Source organism: Ipomoea nil, unplaced genomic scaffold (genome assembly GCF_001879475.1).
Source record: "Ipomoea nil cultivar Tokyo-kokei standard unplaced genomic scaffold, Asagao_1.1 scaffold0382, whole genome shotgun sequence".
Taxonomy (NCBI): Eukaryota; Viridiplantae; Streptophyta; class Magnoliopsida; order Solanales; family Convolvulaceae; genus Ipomoea; species Ipomoea nil.
This window is the reverse complement of record NW_017616810.1, coordinates 1,000,380-1,019,991: the sequence shown is the minus strand read 5'-3', so window position 1 is coordinate 1,019,991 and position 19,612 is coordinate 1,000,380. Positions and strand designations below refer to the sequence as shown.

Here is a 19,612-nt window from a genome sequence, read left to right as displayed (position 1 = left end):
TTATAAAATTATTCTACAAATTGCAATTTCAACAATGGATCAAGAATAGCTCATCTCATTTTACAAGTATTACATTATACTCATCCCAATACTTGTCAAACTTTTATTTCATTTTAATAGTCATATCCTTTACTACTTCATCCCCACTTTCTAATTCAAGCAACAAACATTCAATCTTCCTAACTTGCAAAGATTACAAATTTGAAGTAGGATATGATGAACCCAAAATCAAGTTGGTGATAGCATAAAATGGATACCCAAAATGCACACATCTTTTTCCTCTCTTGATCACTCTTCATCTAAAGTACAATACTTGTAACTTCTATCCTTTAATTCAAGAGAGCAAAAAATACGACGACACCATATAGCACTATCAAGCATTACATAAGTTGAAATTTCAACGAGTTGGCACATCCATAGCAAGTCCACAAGTAATATCAACACCAACACGTTGAGCACATTCTTGAAATGATATCATTCTTGCTTCAGAATTTTTTACATACTTAATGTTCTCTCTAATTTTTTCTAATACAACACTAGCAACTTTCAATACATCTTGAACATTGTTCAAGATGTGTGCACAACACCTTAATTAATATTGAAAATATATAAAATTTGAGCTTTAATTAGATTAAAAAAAAATTAACACAAGGTGTCGAGTTGAGTTAGAATAATATGAATAATATTTGGATATAAACACCATCAAACTCTTAGGAAGATAATTCATAATTTTCCACTCATTATTTTCTTCAAATTTGGTATAATTTTAAAAATTTCAGTGGTATCAGAGCCACAGAATTTCAAAATCATGCTCTGATATCAAATTAAATAATATAGCCACTGCCCAACACTTTGTCCTCCATGTCCACTGCTCATAGTTTGGCCACGTCGTCAACAACGATGGTGTTTGAGTCTAGGTATATTGCATGCCCCACATTCTCTGGGTAAATGTTAAATATCTAGATCCCCGTGTAGGTTAGTGGTGGATCCAACACTTCATTATGGAATATGAAATCTTTCCGTAGACGTGGTTAGGGTCGAAGTGGTACATTGTGAAGGTCAGGTAACTGAAGGTGGATTTGATATGCTTCTGATCGCACTAGGAATGCAAAATGGTTAGGGTAAGGTGAGTTTGAATTGGTTAAATAAAGAGTTGTGACACTTGGCTTTGTTTAAGTGATCAACGTGATTGTGCCCAGGTTAGGATATAATTACCTAATCTAAGCTTGAGGGTTGATTACTGATTCTTAGCTATTAAATCTTGCTCCCGGTTTGGCCACTTTACCTAAATCTAATTTAATTCCTTATCTTCTGTAGTCTTTACATCCATTGCTTTTGATATTCATGTAATCGAGGTAGAGATGCAAATTAGTTAGGGTGAGGTGAGTTTGAAATGATTGAGTAAAGGGGTGACACTTAGTTTTATTTAAGTGATTAACATGATTGAGCCCATGTTAGGATGTGATGACCTAATCTAAGTTCGAGGGGTTGATTACCAATTCCGAGCTACTGAATCTCACTATTGCTCCCGATTTGGTTACTTTACATAAATCTTTAATTAAATTTCTTATCTTATTCCATATTTACATCCATTGCTTTTGATATGCTTGTGATCGCAGTAGGGATGCAAAATAGTTAGGGTAAGGTGAGTTTGAATTGATTGAGTAAATTAAAGGGTTGTGACACTTGACTTTGTTTAAATGATCAAAGTGATTATGTCCAGAGTATGATGTAATGACCTAAATTAAGCTCGAGGGGTTGATTACCAATTCTTAGCTAGTAAATTCACTATTCTAATAACTTTGTTGAATTTGTTTTAATAATTCAATCTCAACCCATTACTTTTTTCCAAAGAGTTTTTTTTTTTTTTTTTTTTTTTTTTTTTTTTTTTCACTTTTGGTCCTATGATTTTAGTGCCCCCGTCAACTTAGGTTCACAATTTTCATTCCTGACATAAATAGTGCTTGACTTTGATTTTTACTATAGAGTATCACTTATATACCGATTTTAATTATAACTAATCAACACAAATAAATTTGAAAGAAAATAATTATTTACAATATTTTACCTAGACTTACATTTCTCTATAATAATATTTTTTCTGAGTTCCTTAAAAAAAAATCATCTCTATATAATAGATACATATAAATATGGCTTATATGTATCTGCTTTTGGTTTTTTAGTTGGTGATATTAAAGAATTGGCATTTGCTATTGGTGATGTTGAATTTCGTTTCGTTAAGCGATCTGTGAACTTTGCCGCCCACACGGTTGCTCTGGAGGTTTGTTCTATGTCAGGTTGCGGAAAGTGGTTTGATACACCCCCTACTTTCCTTGTAAACTGTCTTGATTGTGATTTAATGCATTAAGTTTTTGTCTTCAAAAAATAATAATAATAAATATGCTTATATGCAATAAAAATAAAAAAAAATTGAATCTTCTTAATATAAATAGAAAATTTACGTCAATAAATTTGTTCATTACACGAATAATTTAATGAAAGTTATATTCTTCCTACTAAAATTAGAAAGAGATCAAGAAGAGTGTAGCAACTACCAAGTACCAACCAAGGAGTCACAAACAGCCGCAGTAAATTTTCTCTCCTCCGATCAAATAAAAAATTCCGGTTCTCATTTATCATTTTTCCCGAACTGCGTTTCCTTCTAAGCCATTGTCTATCTTTTAATTTCCTTCATCATCGTACACACAAAATCCTTATTAATGGTAATGGCGGCTGTTTCTGCCCAAGCAATCATGGCCGTCCTCTCCGTTCTCACGTCTACCTTCCTATTCATCACCACCGTCCAATCAGACGCCTCTGATCATCGTTACAAAGCTGGAGACCCCGTCCCTCTGTACGCTAACAAGGTGGGTCCCTTCCATAACCCCAGGTATGTCCCCCCCACCCCCACCCCCACCCACATATCTCTGTATGTATATGACTAGATATATATGGGTCCGTATACACACCCTCATGTACATTAATTAGTATTGTAGACACCCTACAATTTTCTTGATTATGATACTATGATGTTTGCCTTCACAGATCTCGAAAGTTTTTTTTAATGTCATTTTCAGTTGAGGAGTGTATGTTTTAACATGGTGTTGTTATATTTGTAGTTTTTATAATTTTTTTGGGTTAGTTTAATTATATGTAGTTGTTTTTGTTTTACAGTGAGACCTATAGATATTTCGACCTTCCCTTCTGTGCTCCAGGTTTTTATTTCCCTCACTCTCTTAACTTCATTAATTAATTATTATCAGAACTTCTAAGGTGCCATATATTTACCCAGCCTAGTGTCATACTCCTGGTGGGCTGATTGATATTGGTGTTGATAGTACTTAGTATGCTCAGTGTGTCGATTGACACTAGTGTTGATAGTACATCGTGTGTCAATTGGCACTCATGTCGACAGTATTGATACTAGTGCATAGTACATTGTGTTGATAGTACTCCGTGTGCCTATTGACACCAGTGTTGATAGTACTTGTCCGTTGTGTTGATTGACCTAGTGCCAATAGTACCTGGTGTACGTGCTGATTGGCATTGGTGACAATAGTACATGGTGTACACTAGTGTCAATAGTATCTGGTGTACACTAGTGTCAATAGTATCTGGTGTACATTAGTGTCAATAGTACTTAATGTGCCAATTAACATTGATGAGGGTAGTACTTGGTGTGCTGAGTGTGTCGACTGACACTGGTGTTGATAGTACCCTGTGTGCTTATTGATACCTCTATCGATTGTACTTGCCTGGTGTGCTGATTGACACTAGTGCCTATAGTACCTTGTGTTGATAGTACCCCGTGTGCCTATTGACACCAGTGTTGATAGTACCTGTCCGGTGTGTTGATTGGCACTAGTGCCAATAGTACCCGGTGTACGTACTGTTGAGATTAGTGTCAATAGTACCCGGCGTATACTAGTGTCAATAGTACTCAGTGTGCCAATTAACACCGGTGAGAGTAGTACTTGGTGTGCCAACTGACACTGGTGTTGATAGTACATACCCCGTGTGCCAATTGACACCTCTATCGATTGTACTTGCCTGGTGTGCTGATTGACACTAGTGCCGATAATACCTGCTTGGTGTACCGATTGACACTACCCGGTGTACTATACATGATTGTAATGGTTTTCAATAGCAACCGATACAATCGTGATTGAATTTCCAATTGATGAATGAGAATTTGAATGAAAGTGTATGCAGATCATGTGAAAGAGAAGAAGGAAGATCTAGGGGAGGTGCTAAATGGAGATAGGCTAGTAAGTGGTCCATATGCCCTTGATTTCTTGATCAACAAAGACTCTGAAGTTGTGTGCAGAAGGAGATTGACAAAGAAGGAAGTTTCAATTTTCAGAAGAGCAGTGGATAAAGACTATTACTTTCAGATGTACTATGATGACCTGCCAATCTGGGGACTTATAGGGAGAGTTGAGAGGGAAGGCATAGATGATCCCAAGGATTACAAGTTCTATCTCTACAAACACACTCATTTCGACATTCATTACAACACAGATCGCGTTATTGAGATCAATGCCAGGACGGATCCTCGTGCAGTTATCGACTTGACAGAGATCAAAGAAGTCGATGCAGAGTTCACTTACACTGTGAAATGGAAGGAAACCGATATCCCTTTCGAGAACAGAATGGATAAGTTCTTCCAGGCTTCTTCTCTGCCCCATCATCTCGAGATTCATTGGTTCTCGATCATAAACTCTTGTGTCACTGTTCTTCTGTTAACCGCTTTCCTTGCCACCATTCTGTTGCGAGTCCTCAAGAATGACTTCATCAAGTAAGCAATCATTGCCTGCCCGGTTTTCGTTTTTCGTTTTTCGCCCGTCTTATGCTCTAACCATCTGTTGTTGATAGGTATGCTCGTGATGAAGAGGCGGTTGATGATCAGGAGGAGACCGGGTGGAAGTACATACATGGCGATGTGTTTCGCTTTCCCAAACATAAGTCTTTGTTTTCAGCTGCTCTTGGCTGTGGCACCCAGCTTTTTACACTGTTAGTATCCTTCTGTTCTGTCTCGACTAAAAGTTTAAGCTAATAGTCACACTGCACATTTATATTTTATATCTCGAATGCTCAACATAGAACCCAAAACCAGAATTCTGCAATTTCAGTCCTAAAATCTGCAGATTTTGGCTGTTTTTTGGCATTTGCATACAGGGCAGTTTTCATTTTTATGCTAGCTCTTGTGGGCGTTTTCTATCCATATAACCGGGGATCGCTATTTACTGCGCTGCTGGTTATATATGCACTCACTTCTGGCATTGCTGGGTACACTGCAACCTCGTTTTATTTCATGCTCGAAGGAACGAACTGGGTAAGTTTTCTTTTACTTGCTTCTGGAAACGAAGTTCGTAGCGTGTGTGATCAAATGGCCTTAAAATGCGTACTCGTAACAGGTAAGAAACCTGCTGTTAACCGGGTGCCTTTTCTGTGGCCCTCTGGTCATCACATTCTGCTTCCTCAATTCTGTTGCCATTGCGTATAGCTCAACTGCAGCGTTGCCATTCGGGACGATTATGGTTATAGTACTAATCTGGTCGTTAGTGACGTCGCCATTGCTGGTTTTAGGAGGAATTGCGGGGAAGAATAGCAGAACGGAGTTCCATGCTCCATGTCGAACTACAAAGTATCCCAGAGAAATTCCCGAGCTGCCATGGTATCGATGGACAGCGCCTCAGATGGGAATGGCTGGGTTTCTGCCATTCTCTGCTATATATATCGAGCTTTATTACATATTCGCGAGCGTTTGGGGTCATAAAATCTACACAATTTATAGCATTCTTTTCATCGTTTTCATCATCCTTCTGATCGTCACAGCGTTCATCACCATCGCCCTCACCTACTTCCAGTTAGCTGCAGAAGATCATGAATGGTGGTGGAGGTCTGCAACTCTGCACTGCTCTTCTTGGTTTATGTTTCTGAACTTTCATACAATTTGACTGTTGGTTTTCTCGTATTTGTTTCGGTTTAGTGTTTATATGTCTGCCAAGACATTATGGTCTAGTGGCACTAAGTTGCACTCTCATATAGGAGGTTGTGGATTTTTGTGCTTCAGTAGGTTGAGAAAGTAGTTATGAACAGATATTGCATTGTAACAGAGTCAGTAGCACTCAAAAAAAAATAAAAAATGTCTGGTAGTCGTAACGTAGTCCATGTTATCTGCAATGCGTTCTTGCTAATGATCTGAACTGGCTCGGGTGCAGGTCGTTTCTATGTGGTGGCTCAACCGGGATCTTCATCTACGCCTACTGCTTGTACTACTATTATGCGAGATCAGACATGTCTGGTTTCATGCAGACCTCGTTTTTCTTCGGGTACATGGCTTGCATCTGCTATGGCTTCTTCCTCATGCTCGGGGCTGTAGGTTTTCGCGCTGCGCTGGTCTTCGTTCGCCATATTTATCGGTCTATAAAGTGTGAGTAGACAGAGATGGATGGAGGCCTTTGCAGTTTCTGTGGTGTTTGTTAAGGTTTTTGGTCATACAAAAATTTGATCTGCAGAGTGAAGTATAAGTTTGGTTCACTTAGAAAGCACAACTGTGAACTGTTTCTGTAGCTAATTAAATAAAATTACGGGTGTAGATAAGATGGCGGGTCTCTTTTTAAATTTGATTAATCTGTACATTTAGAGTTTTAGTGTATTCTAATCGAGGAAGTATGGGTGAGCATTTTGATTCAGTGAAATCGAATCAGGAATTTCAGTTCCATCTTGCAAAGTAGATACGATTCCACGATATAATTTACCGATACAAACAACACACTACAACCAAAACAATTTTATTTCCTCAACTGGCTAATTGCAACTTACAAATTTTCAATGAATTTTATTCTTCTTGAATTCTTTATTTCATTTTTTTTAATAAATAATATTTGACAGACATTATAAAAGAATTATTAGTAATACAATAGTAAAATACCTAAGACGAGGTGACATTAGACATAAGCTGCCCCATGGATGGCGTGCTGTTACTAAGATTCGGTCTTGCCAAATTTCTATACCCTTTTTGCATCAAAAGCCCCACCCATTATTATCACCATAATAATGCTGCCCCAAATTTAAGGGAAAGATTTACAAAAACATTTTTTAAAAAAATTAATTTACAAAATATTTTTTTTTAATTTTTAAATGCAAGCTAATCTCATTCCAATCAATTATTAAAAGTTAGACTCAACCAATTAGATAATTTCTTTTATTCTCATTTTAAAAACTATACATGTACTCGCAGTTAGTAATATTGTTATCACATGCCCCAATTTTATTGGAGTAAGAAAAAAAATTACATGCAATATAATATCAATAAAGAATAAAAAATATTACATCACAACAATTTTTATTCTAAAAGCTAAGACAATCAAGAACAGTTGCGGATGAATTGACATTATATTGAAAGTTCATTCAATTTCAATATGAAGTGAATTTTTGTACTGATTGAATAGTTTCATTCGCAAGAGACTTGTTGTTGAGATTTTGTGTTAGTGGGTAATTGATAGTTGATTATGTTAATTGTTTTGACTTGCTAATAGTATTAACAGTTTGTAGGAGAATATTTTGTAAATTATTTGTTTAATGTCCATGGAAAACATGCAAAATGATTTTAAGGACGGGAATATATTATTTATTTATTGAATTAATTTTAAATTATTTTTAATTTTAGGTATAAATTTTAAAATAAATTTACTTAATAATAATAATAAGTATTGTCTGTATTGTTATTTTCAATATTGTTGTTATTTATTATTTTAACTATTTTTGTTGTTTTTATTAAATAGAGATAATTCAATATTAAAAATGTAAAAATGAATAAATTTTGAATAAGCGAGCATAACCACCACAATAACCAACAATTATCCGATGATACCAAAAAACTACTCTAAGTAACTTTTTTCATTTTTAATTTATCTGCATCAATAAACTAAAGAAAAAATTTGTTTATCAATCACTGTTTTTAACTATTTGGTTTAGTTAATAAACATCTAAAGTTGGTCAAATAAACTAAAAGTTAGCTGATAAGTTATTTACCAAACACTTCATATAATTTTTTTAACAAGTTATTTTTCTCATGTATTCAAAAAATAAAGAAAAAAGTAAAGTATACATATTATATATTTATCTATGCTTAAAAGAATTTTGAGGAATCGAGGAAAAAATGATTGAAAAATAGTGGTGTGTGTTTTTTGAAAATAGGATCAATAATTGCAAGCGTGATAAGGGTTCAAGTCAAAGCTTTCTCATTCTTCTTTTTTACTTTTTTCCTCAATGCTAATCCATAACAGGTTGCTTATGAGTATCACTTTGCTTTTTTTATTTTTTATTTTTATTTTTTAAACTTTATAATAATAACAAAATCGAATGAAAATAATTTACAAGAATCCATTATCTTTCAATGATGTAGTTCGTTTACCCGTTATCTCAAGTTGTTGAGTTAATTTGAACTACTTTTGAATATCATATAGAAAATTTTGTACCTCCCGTTATTACTGTATTCATGAAATTCAAATATAACCCGCATGGGCGGCTCAACTGGTCATAGAGGTGAAACGACTTTGGAAGAATGACCAGGGATCGAGTCTCACCAGCAGCAGTGTGGGAGCTACCTCTCAAAGTGAGGGGGTTCCTTGTGCGCAGTGAGCAAAGGGTCTAGCCTCTGTGGGGTTCATGAACATCCTCCCAAATGCTCTGTCGGGTTGGGTTCAACCATTTGGAAGAATGTAAGTCAAATATAAATTTTTATTTGAAGAAAAAATTGAACTTAGCTCATTCGAATGAAAATCACATCTCACATGTAAGGATTTATTCATAACGGTAAATAATATAAATAATGAATTAATGATGATCAAATAGATATTGGAAATAAATTGTCCTAAGAGTATAGGCATTATATTCCAACCATTATTTTGAGTGGAAAGCTATTATGAGAAGAATTTGGATTAGGATCGGAATGAATTGGACATATATAACTTTTGTATTCTACTCAATCATATCAACCTATACCACGCACTACACAAACAATTATTAAACTGATGGATTTAATTAACCCGGGGTGGACCCGAATAAATAAATTCGGATAAAAACGTAATATAAATAATATACAACGATCTAGCTAAAGGCCGTGAGACCGTATATTATATTAATTGCCGTAGGAATTGGCTATTACAAAGATTCGGTGAGACAAAGTGTGTAATAAATGTAGAATATAGATAGAATGTCCCTTGTTAGGACAAGGAGGGGGTTTTTATACAAGCCAAACCCCCCAACAGCCTCCCCCTAAATCGGGGGGAGGGGGGTTGGATCACCACTTTGACCGGGCCTGGGTGGGCCGGGCCAGGCCGGGTCCCGAGCTCGGGTAGTGCCGGGTCAGGTCGGGTCTCGAGCTCGGGTAGGACCGAGCTCCCCGACCCGAGCCCCCACGTAGGTCGGCTCGAGTCGGGGCACCTCCATGGCGCCGTAGGTCGGGTGCTTTTGGGCTCCAACGTGGTGCTCCTGGTCCGTGCTGCTCTTGGGCTCCAATGTGGTGCCCCTGGTCCGCGTTGCTCTTAGGCTCCACCGTGGTGCTCCAAGTCCACGTTGCTACCTCGGGTCGAGTCGTAGGTATAATATATCCATCATAGACAATAGTATATGAAATAGACAAGGAATTGAAGTATTTCTTCATCCAATTAAGAGTAATCTTTGCCTTTGCATGCCACAAAGGAATTGATGAATTGTGTTCACAATTGATTTGCATGGGGGTTTGAACTTTAACTTGACATTCAATTTTATAGGGTAAAATTTGTTGAGAAATTATATCAATATATAATTTAGGGGTTAATTTTTCACCCCCAACCCAAAACTCCAAATAGAATTGCAGATTTTAAAGCTACAATTACGTACGTTACTTGCCTATGAAAAATGAAATCTTTCACCCCTGTCCAATATAATGGCGAATGGGTAAATCACGGTAATTCAACGCCTTTTTAAGTAAGAGGATCATTGTTTGGTGTCCACAAATAACCCACCACGTAAAGTCTAACTATAACATTGCAGTTGTCACAATATTACTTTGCCATAAGATTTTTTTTTTGGATGAGCTAAGAGATTTTTTTTTTTTTTTTTTTTTAAAGGTCTGCATTGCATTGTGTAGCTGTGTTTGATGGTAAGACAAGTCAGTTTTCGGCCGGTTTGGAGAAGATCTGTGAGTTGAAAAGTGAAAACCCACTAGGATCTTGAATTGAAAAAAACACTCAATATTTAATCATGATGCCTATGCTATAGGACCCACTCAATTCAACCTTAACCCATAATTATAATTACAAATGTTCCAATTTTATGGTCAATAATATAATACTTATGTGATTGTATAAGATATTATAAGTATTGATGTGGGTTGAAATTTAAGTATTTATTTATGCAATAATATATAAGTATATATCAAAGAAAAATGTTGCAAGGAAACTTAATAAACGTAACACCACAAAGTATGATGCGAGATTTAAACTTTAAAACTTTTTATTTAGATATAAGAATATCATGGTAACTAGATCTAATAAATATTAGTAAGCTAAGAGAGTTTATAATAAAAATATGATGTTTTGTTACTCGTTGTAGGTTGGATTAACTCATAGAATTTTCTTATGTGAAGATATAAGGTAATTTTCCGGATTGAATACGCGTTTACTTTAATTATTGTTTTTTCATTTTTCTAATTTGTTTTATTTTTTATTTTTCAATTTTCAATTCTCTGTTACAAGTAAACATGTGAGTGATATTATTATTATTTTTTTTTTGAGTCATTATTATTATTACTAGTTTTTTACGCGCATTGCGCGATTGGGATAATGCCCAATATTTTTTTTTTAAATAAGTACTTTAAAGTATATTAAGACAAGATTATATTGAAATTGTTCATGCATAGATAATTGAAGGTTGAATTTGTGTATTTAAATAGGTAATTCTTCTCCCAAAGGTTGAGTCCCCTACCCCAAGGCACCCCCCCCCCCCCCCCCACACTCTAACCCGACAGAGCATTGTAGGAAGTTGTAAATCACGGTGACTCAATGGTTCAGCAGACAGGACCAAATGCCGGTGTGAACAAGGAATCTGCCCACTTTGGACATAATTCCCGCACTGCCGTCGCCGAGGTTCAAACCTTGGTCTCTTCTCCCAAATACTGCCCACTAAACCATTGAGCTAAGCCCGTGCGGGTTAAATAGGTAATTCTAAGTTTACAAATGCAAGATAATATAGTCAAGATTGATTATAATTGTCAATAAAATAATTGTATAGGTATGGTTGAAACCAAATACGGGACATAAGGGAGAACAAATAAAAATTAGGGCATAAAATATTAAATATATACTAATATTATTTGAGGAGATTTCGACATTAGGATTTGTGGTTAAGTTCTATTAAGACTTTAATATTAGAATTAGATTAATGGTGTAATTATAATTCTATATTAGACGTTAATATTATAATTAGACTAACGGTGAATTAACGGAATTTAACGAAAAAGTTAAATGAATAATCATATAATTAAGGATAAATTAGAAAAATTTAAAAAAAAAAAAATTAAAACCTGAACAATTTGAACTATTCATTTGATTTAATAATTTGGCGGTCATTTTTTCTACTCAATGTTAATAATTAAATAAATTCGTTGGTCAAATCCGCTAATATAATCCGCGCGCTAACTGCTGATTGTCAAACAATGACATTGCAAGGTAGTTCTCACTTCAATTTGTTGTGTGATTTGAATACTCTCTTTGTCACAAAATCTCTCAAGTACTTAATATGGTTGGCTTTATTAATTATATATTTTTTTAATTTTTTCATGGTATTAATAAAATACTTGGTAAATAAATATATAGCATTATTTTGTATTATAACTTTGATATTTAATTAGAAAAATAGTGCAAAAAAAAAAAAAAAAAAGATAATAGACAATGTAGTGAATATAATCAATTGATGAATTTGAATGTAAAAATTTTTACATTTGAGAAAAATAAAGACAATATAACTAATGAAAATATTTCTCTTAATTAATTTATTGATAATGAATAATTTTTTTTCACTGAATTAAGACATTGTAAGGACAATGTAGCGAATATAATCAATTAATAAATTTGAATATAAAGAATTTTTATATTGTAGAAAAATAAAGACAATATAACTAATACAATTATTTCTCTTATTTAATTTATTGATAATGAATAATTTTTTTTTGAATAAAGGCATTGTGGACACATAATTCTAAATTAAAGAAATGCATATCTATAATTTTTTGTTGTAGCTACTAAATTATTATTTATATAATTTAATAAGAGTAAAATAGAGTACTAATTATGCCAACTTTGATTGGGATGAGGTTCGAACCTAAGACCTTTTTTTTTTTTTTTATTGAAATCAATGAGTAAGTTAACGGTGAACTAACGGCAATTCTTAAAATTTTAACGGAATTAGTAACGGTGTGTGGGTATTTTAGGAAATTTTAGTGTAAAATTTAAATCTTATCAATCTTTTAATCAATCTGAGCCATTCATTTGATTAAAATCTGTAACCGCCATTTTTTCTACCCATTATAGGCCTAACTCTCTTGGGCTCTTATTAGTATAAATAACTAGTTTTTTACGCGCATTGCGCGATTGGGATAATGCCCAATGTTTTTTTTTAATAAGTACTTTAAAATATATTAAGGCAAGATTATATTGAAATTGTTCATGCATAGATAATTGAATGTTGAATTTGCGTATTTAAATAAGTAATTATAAGTTTACAAATGCAAGATAATATAGTCAAGATTGATTATAATTGTCAATAAAATAATTGTATAGGTATGGTTGAAACTAAATACGGGACATAAGGGAGAGAAAATAAAAATTAAGGCATAAAATATTAAATATAAACTAATATTGAAGAGCTAACCGTTGATTGTCATACAAGGAAATTGCGAGATAGTTTTCCACTTCAATTTGTTATGTGATTTGAATACTTTTTTTGTCAAAAAATTCCCAAGTAGTTAATATGATTGGCTTAATTATATTTTTTTATTGTTTATTTTTTTAAAAACTATTATTATTATTATTATTATTATTATTATTATTATTATTATTATTATTATTATTATTATTATTATTATTATTATTATTATTATTATTATTATGTATACCCTTATGTCATTTTATATGTTAATTTAAACAGCTAATTTTTTTAAATATCTTTTTACCAACCGTTGATATAATTCGCTGGTCAAATCCGCTAACTGTTGATTGTCAAACAAGGACATTGTGGGTAGTTCTCACTTCAAATTATTGTGTGATTTGAATACTCTCTTTGTCAACAAATCACTCAAGTAGTTAATATGATTGACTTTACTAATTATATATTTTTTTTAATTTTTTCATTGTATTAATAAAATAGTTGGTAAATAAATACTCTGTATATAACATTATTTTGTATTATAACTTTGATATTTAATTAAAAAATAGTGCACAAAAAAGATAATAGACAATGTAGTGAATATAATTAATTGATGAATTTTAATGTAAATAATTTTTACATTGGAGAAAAATAAAGACAATATAACTAATAAAATTATTTTTCTTAATTAATTAATTGATAATGAATAATTTTTTTAATAAACACATTGTATGGACAATGTAGCAAATATAATCAATTGATGAATTTGAATGTAAATAATTTTTATATTGGAGAAAAAATAAAAACAATATAACTAATGAAATTATTTCTCATATTTAATTTATGGGAAAATGGCACTTTTTCCCCCTGTGTTATATACTTATAGCACTTTTTCCCCCTATATTATTTAAGTGGCAATTTTTCCTCCTGATATATTAAATGGACATATTTACCCTTAAAATAAATATTTCCTTTATTTTACTTCTCCAACAAATTATAACCACAATTTGAAAAAATAAAATACATTAATTGTTGAATTTAGAATACTTTAAAAATAAAAAAAAAAAATTTAAAATAAAGTTTGAACCAACAGTTCAAATTGGATCCGAAATTGTGAAACAATGATTCAAAATAAAAAACCAAATCACGATTATATATACTTATATGTGAGAGTCAATATAAATGCGAAAAAAACATACACTATTTGCAAATATTATAATTCTAATTTTAAGCTATTGCTAGTAGTTGTTCCGATTTGAACCTCTGGTTCACGGTTCAGAATCTATTTTTTTCCACTTCACAATTTTAATAAACGGAAACCCAAATATTGGGTTATGTTATGAATCATAACCGAATTTTTTTTATTTGATTGCTATAGTGTTCGGTTCAGTTCGAACCAAACCGTGGCAATCCCTACGTATAAACAATAATTTGTTGAACAAGAGAAATAAATAAAATATGTATTTTAAGGGTAAAAATGTCTATTTAATATTATCAGGGGGGAAAAACCGCCACTTTTATAATAATTGAGGGGGCAAATGTGGATGCATGAATAACTCAGGGGGAAAAAGTGCTATAAGCATATAACATAGGGGGAAAAAGTGCCATTTTCCCTTAATTTATTGATAATGAATAATTTTTTTTTTTTGAATAAAGACATTGTAGACACATAATTATAAATTAAAGAAATGCATGTGTATTATTTTTTGTTGTAGCTACTGAATTATTATTTAATTTAATAAGAGTAAAATAGAGTACTAATTATGCCAATTGGGATGGGGTTCGAACCTAAGACCTTTCTTATTGAAATCAATGAGTAAGTTAACGGTGAACTAACAGAAATTAACGGAAAAGATAATATTTAACGAAAAACTTAACGGATAATCATATTCATTAAGGATAAATTAGGAAATCTTAATGAAAAATTAAAATCTGATCAATCTGAGCCATTCATTTGATTAAAAAATTCGACCGCCATTTTTTCTACCTATTATAGGCCTAACTCTCTTGGGCTCTTATTAGTATAGTAGATAGTAGATTATTATTATTATTATTATTATTATTATTATTATTATTATTATTATTATTATTATTATTATTATTATTATTATTATGTAACCTATAGTTTGTAATATGTGGTTCTAGAATAAGTCTTTGATTAGTGTCCTGATAGATAGGAGAGTTTAGAGGTATACTGAGATATACATTCGTGTAATCTTTTACCGTTGTAACTGAATTGAAACTTTGAACTCTCATCAAACATATTTTTTTAAAAAATTATTTTTCAATCTTTTATTTTAATTTTTTTTTTTAAAAAAAATATGCTATTTGTAAAACTTGATAGAGACACATGCTTTCCTTATTGGGTGGTGAATGATGGTGATGAGCAGATCCTCAGTGCTAAAGTCTTTCTAAAAGTTCAAAATGATCTGTAAAACAATTTTGACACACAGGGAATTTTTGTCCTGGACTAGATTATTATCTGATCCAACCCTAACTTCCTAACCCTAATTTCCCCAAATTTCTTCGTTCCATGCAACGTTGTTATATGCACTAGTTTCTGTCACTAACTTACATCATAGACTTCATTTCAATCATAATTATTATTTGATTATAGTAATATATATTTTTATTTTTTATTTTTTGATTTTATTAATTTATTTCAACTTTAATTAAAATATTTCACTTTTAATTCAAAATGTTTTTACTTTTCTAACATTTCACCAAGTTTAATTAGCTTATTACGTTTAAACACATCTTGAACATTTAGAACTAAAAGTAGAACACTCTTTAAACGACTAAATATGAAATGAATTAATTTTAATTTAAAAACATTATTATCCATAGAAATTAAATTTCTCCCTTATTCTCATCTTTTGCATAGGTATATCGAATTCTGAGATTCGATGGTCTGGCATGGGGTTGAAGTCCAGTGGAAATAATGATGAATGGAAAGGCAGTGATCGTTCTTGTGGCTGGGGAATACAGATGGATCATGGATGGGTTCATTCGATCACTATCACTTTTTATTTTGTAAACAAATTAAAATGGACAGACTTTTGTATTAACTTTATAATAATTTTATCATTATTATCAGTAATGTTACAATCCGGCCTCTGATCTACTAAAATTACTAATTTCAATTGTATTTTATTAAATATTGTATTAATTTTCTATCGGATTATTGTGTGAATTTTTTTTATTAACTCAATAGGTTTGTTGATTAATCATTTTATATTACAGGCAATTAATACAAGTATAAAATTTTAAAAACCTTATAAACTATGTCGTATATATCAAATTGTAAAAACATATAGGAGCAACAAAAACATGCTAATAACCCTAATTAGCTTATCAAATTTTTTTGACACACACACACACTCACTCACTCACTCTCTCTCTCTCTCTCTCTATATATATATATATATATATATATATATATATATATATATATATATATATATATATATATATATATATATAAACTAGTACAGAAAAAAATTGAGAATTCATCATAGTCATCAATCTAGGAATGATCAATGGCTCTAAGGTAAGAAAAAACACAGTAGCATTTTTTGCAAATATCTCAAACTTTAAAGTGCATTGAGCAATAATACTGCAAAATGTACCTAATTATATGTACAAATTCTGATTGGTTCCTCGTTTGTCCTTGGGTAGTGGGACTTTTCACCATCCAGTTGTATTTCGCATTTCTTTACTAATTAATGCATTCTGATTGGTTGGTTAAAAAAAATACATGTAAAAATTCAATGCACTTTTACATGTCATCATATGCACTAGGTAGTTTTGTTTCGTGCATTTTGAAATTGTACATGGTGCACTTTAAAATTTAATGTATTTATAAAATTATCACTGTATTTTCCCCCTTTTTTCCTTACTTAATAGTTGTTGATCTTTCCAAATTGACAGTTCATATGTTTTTTCGATTTTTTTCATGAACATTTGTTCTCTCGGTCTCTCTCCCACACATATATAGTATATAAATAAGTTATTATATTCCATATTTTTTCTTTAAAAAAAATGCATAACCATGAACCAAAATCCAATCACCATAGTTAACCATTTTTCTTATCTTTTGAGTGTCCCCTCGATCACTTGGATGGATGATTGCCCATATTTTCTTAAAGATATTCGGAGTAATATTTTTAATTTTATAAACTACTTATAGTTGTTTTGATTATTAGTGTTTCAGATACATGAAAAAACAAATATATTTATGACCAATTACTCCCTGATTCAAACACCCTTTGGATCTAATCCTAAAAGTTAAACTTTTTTTCTTCTAGCTGATAATAGGTCCATAATTTGTTTTTAATAAATATATTCTCTTGCTATATATATAAATAGGCCATAAGTTGTATTTTGTTCACTATAAAGTGTGTTTTATAGTCGAATAGTACAACTTATGGCCTATTTATATATATAGCAAGTAACAAATATAATTGTTAACCATGTGAGTCATCTGGTAATTAACTATAATGCCTTCTAATAAGGGCGTAGCATGGTTCTTGTTAATCTATAGTATGAATGAAAATTATACAATGTCTTTTACTATAAGTTGTATACTCATTATTAGTCTAAACATTTAGTTGAAATAAAACAATAATAAATTGTAATTTAATCCGGGATATGAATTGGAGTAAGTTGCTATGCATCCCTATTGAGGAAGGGCGTCGATATAGGTAAGGATATATTATTACTAATCAGGAATAATTTTCTATTGAGTAGGCATTGTAAACTATTGAAATGCTGGTTGATTTGATCTCTATGAAAAATTGAATTGATCGAAAAAATTATGACAAAAACTAATCAGGAATAATTTTCTAACCAACACGTACTAATCAATAACGATCATCTAGAACGCTAATTGTTGAGCCTAATACATTAAACTTATTGCTCAAATTTTTGAATCAACTGAATTGTTGTATAGTTCCCACTTAACGTGTTCTTGCAATTGTTATTGCGAAAAATCTTTTCACATAATATAAGCCCAACTTGACCATTATGCAACGTAATCCTCCAAATTATTATTTTATTTGCATGATTATATTCTCTATAGGCATCATAGTCTGCAATTTGACAATTTTATTTAAATTTATCATTTAAACAAAAAAATAAATAAAAAGCATTAATTTTGCTTTGGTAAAATATAAAAGTAGAAAAGAGAGGGGACCAAGATGTGAGGTATAATCATCACCTCCTATGCCATTAAGCACAAGAGATAATTGATGTTGTTCCTCTGTGGGCCTTTCATTTTTCTTTTCCTAAAAAATATCTAGTTTATTTATTTATTTATTCCCATAGAATATTTTAAAATTTTTTTATACGCATTCCAAGTTTTTTTATTTCCTAATTTCACATTAAAATATTGCCAACTTCGAGCCTCATGCAAACCCTAATGATTCCCTTTCTAAATTTAATCACTTGGGTCCCACCATTTATTTATATTCACTAAAGTAGGGTTTGCTTTTACCAAGACGTGGTGTCATTAACAAGTAATTATAACGATCGATTCTAAATATATTGTGATGTACTAACATAATTGGCATTAAGGAAATAATAACAATTAAATCAAGGATGCATGCATGTAAATAAATAAGTTGATGAGTATAACTTTAGAGAGTTTTTTTTTTTTTTTTTTTTTTTTTTTTAATGATGTTGATTAGCATTGATACGTTAATATTAAATATAATTATGTGTGATATATTTAACTATACAAGGTAATATTGACATTAGTGTTAATAATATTGATATAATAAAAAAATAGCATGTATGATTGTCCCAATTACTATTGATTGGCACAAGAGAAAATCTTATAATTTAATTTTATCAAAAATATAATTTTAATCCTTAAAAATATATGTAAATAATTAAATCAATAAATTAAAATAATCTATTGTTATAAGAATAATGCTATTTCTCCATCTTAAGTTTACTTCATAATGTTAATTTCTTGACATGGTAATAAATTTTTTTTATTAAGTGACACCTGTGAATTAGTTAGTTGTACTCTACGTTAAAATAATTTACTTATTAATTAAATATAAAAAATAATCACATATTACTAAGTATGTATGTAAAAAGGTGAATATTATGTGGTAAAACTAACCTAGATATGATCGAATGTAACATCAATCATTATTATTATATAAAAGAGAAAATTAGAAGAGGAAAGATCTTTGGTGATTAATTAGGGGATTTTGAGAATTCTTTTGCTATGTGAATGACTGTAAAGTACCATGAGAGGTAATAATTGAAAGTAAGTTTTTTTTTTTTTTTTTTTTTTTTTTTTAGCTGTTTAAATGCATGGTTTATCTTTGTACTGGTTGATTTAGTTTGTCCTTTTTATACTATGGGTAAAAAGAAAGATAGCGGACTAAATTTGACAACTAGCTCACTTTTAAACCCTTTCATAGTTGCTATAGTAAGGTTTATCCGATATATACTTTTAAGTAATAATAATTATGAATTAATAAGTTATCTTGTAGCTTAGTTGGTTAGAGTGCTGGTCTTATGAGTTGGAAGTTGTGAGTTCAAGCCTTGCACGCTAGGACCATTTTAAGAATTCACCAATTTTAAGTTTCAGTGTGGATCCGGGGGAGTGGTGTCACCATCAGCAATGTGGGAGCAACCTCATCGAGTCTCACCAGCGATAGTGTAGGTTAAGTTAATAAGT

General features: G+C 31.4%; 1 protein-coding gene across 2 annotated transcripts; it reads left to right on the top strand.

Moving 5' to 3' along the window:
* Positions 1–2,501: 2,501 nt before the first annotated feature.
* On the top strand, positions 2,502–6,606 carry LOC109171815 (transmembrane 9 superfamily member 3-like). 2 transcript variants are annotated; one of them, XM_019320894.1, is made up of 7 exons: positions 2,502–2,890; positions 3,175–3,215; positions 4,213–4,798; positions 4,876–5,013; positions 5,179–5,335; positions 5,418–5,902; positions 6,225–6,606. In XM_019320894.1, the coding sequence occupies exons 1-7, from the start codon at positions 2,721–2,723 to the stop codon at positions 6,442–6,444; spliced, it is 1,797 nt and encodes a 598-aa protein (XP_019176439.1). In that variant the 5' UTR covers positions 2,502–2,720; the 3' UTR covers positions 6,445–6,606. The 2 variants fall into 2 exon arrangements, with proteins under 2 accessions (XP_019176439.1, XP_019176438.1); XM_019320893.1 differs by having other exon boundaries at positions 4,204–4,798.
* Positions 6,607–19,612: the final 13,006 nt, after the last annotated feature.

Excerpts from the sequence above, each read along its gene's own strand:
- LOC109171815 (XM_019320893.1), top strand. The coding sequence starts at position 2,721 with ATGGTAATGGCGGCTGTTTCTGCCCAAGCAATCATGGCCGTCCTCTCC. Across the intron at positions 2,891-3,174 it reads GGTCCCTTCCATAACCCCAG|TGAGACCTATAGATATTTCG; the intron begins GTATGTCCCCCC and ends TTTGTTTTACAG. Across the intron at positions 5,336-5,417 it reads TGCTCGAAGGAACGAACTGG|GTAAGAAACCTGCTGTTAAC; the intron begins GTAAGTTTTCTT and ends TACTCGTAACAG.